Source organism: Diadema setosum, chromosome 15 (assembly GCF_964275005.1).
Source record: "Diadema setosum chromosome 15, eeDiaSeto1, whole genome shotgun sequence".
Taxonomy (NCBI): Eukaryota; Metazoa; Echinodermata; class Echinoidea; order Diadematoida; family Diadematidae; genus Diadema; species Diadema setosum.
The window spans coordinates 24,786,495-24,792,587 of record NC_092699.1 but is presented as its reverse complement, the minus strand read 5'-3'; the positions used below and the strand labels follow the sequence as shown (position 1 = coordinate 24,792,587).

Genomic DNA, 6,093 nt, shown 5'->3' with positions numbered 1-6,093 from the left:
GGTAAGTATTTGGGGAATATTGATTCTCTTGACAATCTGGATCAGTATTTGAGTAATTTCAAATGATTCTACTTCAATAATTATACAAAATACCCATAAACATGGTTCTCCACACACTAAACGAATGGGGGTCAAAGGGCATGCATACAGAGGTTGGTCATAAGAATTATAAAATATGATTAAATATGATAATGATGGTAAATATTTGGGGAATATTGTTCCCTTGACAATCTGGATCAGTATTTGAGTAGTTTCAAATGATTTTTCTTCAATAATTGTGCAAAATACCCAAAAACATGACTCTCCACACACTGAACGAATGCGGGACTAAGTGTCCCGTACGTAACTGTCCCATACGTAACACATCATGTCTGTCTTTAATTAGAACATATTAGTGCTTTTTGCCTCATGACTTTGAAACTTAACTCTGATAATCTTGAGTGTTGTGACTTTCATCACACTGAGTTACAAGTTGTAGAATGAAATACTTGCAGAGAGTTTTGAGGTTGAAAAAAATGTTCAAAACAAAATTTTTCTGGTCCCATACGTAATGACACATATTTTCTCTTCTAGAACATAATTGTCAAGGTTATTTTTCTCAATCTTTTACATGATTATACTTCTCCTAGATATCAATCACCATGATGAAGTTAATTTGTATGATCAAAGACCATTAACACTATTTTTCAGGTCATAAAAGTCTCTGAATGTCCCATGCGTAACGTGCATGTTATCTTAGACTTGCCCTTTGATGATGAAATGTTTCCTTTTTTCTTTTTTCTTTTTTTCTTTTTCTCATTGGTGTCATATAGGATCACAGCCATCCAGTGAAATCCACCACAGCTCTAGGGATAGTCTGAATGTTGCACAGCCTTTTGGGTCGCCTGCTACCCAGAGAAACAGTACATCATTCCAAGCAGCTTCTCCAATGTCTGAAGGGTTTTCTCCTGCTGCAAATCCAAATACCCCCGAAAGATCTGTGATCATTGAGCCCGGACATGCTCCTCCATCGTATCAGAGACACATGGCAATGAGAAGAGCTTCAATGGATTCCCCAAGGACTGCTGTTGAAGATTTCCAGTTGCCGTCCATTGTCCGTGTGTACTCCTTGCAGGATGAAGGAACTCAGAATCTAGAGGATCGACTTGTGAAGGACAAGAGCACTGAAAATCCTAGCTTGCCCAACGGAGGTGTACTGCAGGAGGATACATCATCACACAACTCAACAGAGACTGGAGCTATGATTGGTACATTAAGTGCAGAAGGTAAGTGCTCGCTCTTTACTCCAGGAGAGATAATGTCCCCTTAAGCCATGCGGTAAAGACCCAATGACTATATACTATTGATTTATTTTTTTTTCTGTTTGTTGCTTCACTCAAAAGATGGTATCATTTAGTACTTTTTGCGTGAAAAGTTAGTGTTCAGAATTCTCAAAGAAGAAAAGTAAAAGATAAGAAATGGGTTCAACGTACTCTATATATAGCAAATATCAGAGCAAGAGCTAATTTTTGTATCTTCTTGTTCTTCCAGTTTCACAAAGCCACATAGCAGGAAGAATATGGTATCCACCTTCCCCTGGCCAAGTCAATCCTAGAGGACCTGAAGTGTTGAACCACCAAAGCATGCCGCAAGTGAGTATGAACCATGCACCCGTTGTAGAAAACGGATCATATGTACAATCCTCCAACCAGCTGAGCTGCATCATAGTGAGCCCGACTGGAAATGCCCCGACGAGCATGCATAATGTGCCGCTAGCCATCAACAGTCCACCACCAACCCCTCCTCAGCAGATTCATATTCCTGTGCCAAGTCACCTGTCTGGCATCCAGTTTCTGCCAGCAGCCCCTTGTGTCGAAAACAACAATCAAAATCCTCGGCTGTGTGGGAGGGATCATAGTGGAGGAAATGTTACTGATACCAGTTCTCATCCTCCAGTAGAGGTGAACAAAGTACCTCTCCTTATGAAACTACTTGAAACAGACTTGTTGATGACATCACGGAGCTATCCCCAGCCCCAATGGCGGAATATTCTTCCAACTGTGAACACTTCCTTGAATACAGATTCTCAGCAGGTTGTCTCAAGCGCGGATGCTCATTTCCAAGCACAGAATTGCAATCAAGCCGGGATTAACAAAGGCACCACTGATCGTAGCAATAGTGACAGTCCACCAGTCTGTACCATCTATCCTTCTGGATCTGGCATCATGGCACCCAATCCACAGTTGCAGCTCTTCCATAAGTAATGGCTGGAAACTTTGCACAGAGATGAAACAAAATGTACCTTTTGGCATGTTATGCTGGCCAAGCCACATGCCTAGAGGGCTGTAGGATTACTACTGGCTGAAATTGAGTGTGCTGTATTTGCCACAATATTGCCATCAGAACTGAACTGTTTAAGGGGGTAACACTTGGCAACCTTTTCAAGAGCAAAACTGATATCAGCAGAATTGCAATGGAGTCCTGTCGGCTAGAATATTCTCATGATCAGCTTGCTCTTGTCTAGCAGGGAAGGCTCTACCAATGTGATAACTTTTTGCAAACATATTCTTGAACAATCAGAATCGCAATCTCTTCTGTACATTCCCCTACAAACCTCTTTCAGGATGGTATTTTCAGTGCTGTATTTCTGTGGCTCGTCTTCCAACTTCAAGTGAAATTGTTTTTTGATGTAAAGTTTGCATTACATTGTATAAAGATGTAGTGCAACACAGTATTTGTTGTAGGACAATCATCTCCCTGAATACTTCAAATTATAATAAGATGCTTTAGGGGCAATTCCGCGGTTAGTAACGTTACATTTGAACAAATTTAGATATTTGTTTTTACCACTAAATTACCATTTATTCATTTCAAGTCAAAATTATGTCAAAAACATGTTCATCCTTCCCAGGTTTATGATACAGAAAAGAATGAACACAATCCAAGAAATATTAGAATTGCTATAGCAACTTAAAGGGCTGGTTAGTAACGTTACGAAAAAAGGACATGACAAAAAAATCAATGTCTTGTAACAAAAAGTGTGCAAAAATTCAAGTTACTTCAAACAAAGTGTTGCATTAATTTCAACTATTACATCATAACAAATGTTCATGCAAATTTTTTTAGCAGTTCGACCGATGATTTTTTAGCTAGACCCCCAAAAGCATGGTTAGTAACGTTACGGTTAGTAACGTTACATTTGTCCGGAGTAATTCCGCAGGTCATTTCACCCTTTTGTAATTGACAAAATGTCACATGACTTCTGGAGTATTTAAATGTATTCATCTTTTACCCTTTAGCAAAACTTTGAGGAAAAAATTTCAAAGGAACCGACTGTAATTTGCATTTAAAAGAATTTCAGCATCCCCAGTCCCACATGTACATTTTAAATGATGGTTTTAGATCTCGCAAAATCAATAAATACGAAAAATAAAATCTGAATTTGAAAGACCCTAATGATTGGTGAACATCCATGGCATTAGTTGATACCTAGATCAAAGGGTAAGATAAAGAGGCACATTTCTTTTATCCATGTCATGTCCACCTAACTGCGGAATTGCCCTTTAGGATGTTATGTGTGCCGATATTAAACTTTAGAGTATTATCATTAGGAGCATGAACGTGTAACACTACAGGTACCATGATGTGCAGTTGCATGAGAAAGCAGTTTCAAAGGCAGTTGTTCTTGGGTGTTGAAATGCCCTTTGGGTTTCTTTGTCGATGTGTTGAACTGGCTTCCTAAAGCAGTACATACAGTATGATGAGTAATTTCCTTTTTCTTCTTCAACTTGCTGCAACATGAGCTACTGAAAGTGATACATGTACTTGAGAATCACTATCCTGTAAGAAGAGACTGTTGTACCTGTCTTAAAGGGATCGTACAGTTTTGGTTGAGACCTAATTTCAGGTTTCTAACATTTTTTGGTGAGATAATGAGAAACCTGTTATGAAATATGAAAGAGCATGTAATTCTTTGATGAATTCAATGTTTATTTGATGAAAATTGTTTATGAAATGGCCAAGATATCCCAAAAAGAGCGATTCTGATAAAGTGTGGGACCCACACTTAATTACTATCGCTTTGTTTTACTTTGTTTTTGGATGTTTCAGTTATTCCAAACCCGATTTTCATCAAATAAATTTTGAATTCCTCTAAAAATGGTATGCTCTGTATATCATAAATGTTTTCTTGATATCTCGCAAAAAGTTAAAAGCCGAGTTCTAATCTCCACCAATACTGTACCACCATCCCTTTAACATTGGTAGTAAATATATAAATGTCGGCTTGAAGTTGACACTTCTTATGCACTTCCATTCTGCAATACTGTTGGTGGTGTACATAAATTTTCTTGAGAACCTTGCCAAAGATTAAAATGTTGGGTGTATCTACAACCTAGTCATTAAGAGGTACAAATTGTAGCTGCCATTACAAAGAGGCAGCTTTCATATTGATGTGTGTATTGTAGGATTGTACAGGACAACTGGTGACACCTACAATTGATGCATTGTATCATAATGGACTGATCTGGCAACTATGGCTGAAGTCACGTCACAACTGTAAAATAATCTTTTAGAGGACATCGGTATGTAGTTGACTATCTCTTGTCTCTGGCATCTTGGGCCTTACTCTAGTCCCATTCAATAAGTAATCCTTTGTCCTTTGATGTTTTAATCAGTACAGTGCAGTGGAACCTCATTATGAGGCACAGATGGATACAGCAAGATTCATGCTGAACCTGGTTTGAGGAGCTAATTTTGTAGGTCATTTTCCATTAAAAAAAAAATAAAAAAATCACTGATAAAGCAAGATACCCAATAAACAGTGTACATGTACTAAGGAAATTTCAGGTGACCCAAGCATCAGCAGTGTACCAGAGTTCCCCTGTACAATATGCAAGTGCATTGTATTAACAGTTGCCTCTCCTTACTTATTCAGTTCACTGCCAATTTGACATTTAGTGGGTTGTGTGTCTGTTTGTTTGCACTGAGCCATGTTACATTTGATATGTTATTGCTACATGCTTTTCAAGTGTACTGTACCCCGGATTATGCATTTGTCATTGTACCAATGTCTTTCCTGCAGTTTATCACCTTAGGGGAAAATGTGTACAAGAGGAGAAGTTCCTTCTTTTTTGAGATTCTAGGCAATGTAGTGTTCTTGTCTCTCATACAGCATAAATGGAATTAGTGTGAATGCTAAGCCAAGTTCAAGATGTTGGTAGAATATTTCTTGTTTCTGAGCTGTAGAAGGAATGCCCTTCATACACTGTATAATGCTGCTTCTTTGTACAGTTTGTGTATGTGTTCTGTTTTGACAGGAACTAAGAAGACATACAAGTGTACTTAACTAGCATTTAGTGTAAGCCTGCAATGTGTATATGGCAAGAGTATAAAATTGTATCCATGTATTTCTCTGGAGCTAACCATTGAAAGTACATTATGATACATATATATCTTTAAAGATCTTTTCCCTTTTTATTTTCTCTTCAGCGCTATCAATGTAATAAGCAGTTTTGTAGTTTTGCTTTTGCAGAAAAAAAGTTCTTCGCTATTAAAAAGGCATGTTGCTTTTTACCAGTTCACATAGATAACCATTTGTGATGTAAAAATTAAACATGTACAACTGTAATCCTATGAATGGTGTTTGCCAGCACATCCACCTTAATACTGCATCATTACATCCTAGTATTTGGCACGCATGATCGAAAACCTCAAACACTTGGAATAGATAGATAAATAAGATTGGTTAATTTCCTCAAAACAAAAATGACACATTGCAGCCCTGAGGTTGAATTGGATGAATACCCAGATCTGTTCATTTTTGTATTCCTCAAGAGTATAATCATGATGCTTTTGTTTTTCCAGAGAAATTACTTGTCATAGTGTGTGGCATCCACTTATAAGTACACATACATGAAGTACTAGAAATGTATACAGAGTGTTATGTAGTGGATTGTTTATGGAAATTTTAGGAGCTCAGCAGAGGCTCCAGCATCAAAGAGGAATTGCATAGGAAAGTGAATGCAAATGTTCTCATTACTTTCATATAAACTCGATTTCATTCAGATTTTCCATCGGGTCATGTGTATGATCCTTATATTGTAAAAAACTGAC

At 37.7% G+C, this 6,093-nt stretch overlaps 1 protein-coding gene across 1 annotated transcript; it reads left to right on the top strand.

Annotated features, from left to right (window-relative positions):
• Nucleotides 1-982: 982 nt before the first annotated feature.
• On the top strand, nucleotides 983-3,072 carry LOC140238994 (uncharacterized). The gene is made up of 2 exons (XM_072318890.1): nucleotides 983-1,265; nucleotides 1,531-3,072. The coding sequence occupies exons 1-2, from the start codon at nucleotides 1,025-1,027 to the stop codon at nucleotides 2,241-2,243; spliced, it is 954 nt and encodes a 317-aa protein (XP_072174991.1). The 5' UTR covers nucleotides 983-1,024; the 3' UTR covers nucleotides 2,244-3,072.
• The last annotated feature ends 3,021 nt before the right edge of the window (nucleotides 3,073-6,093 follow it).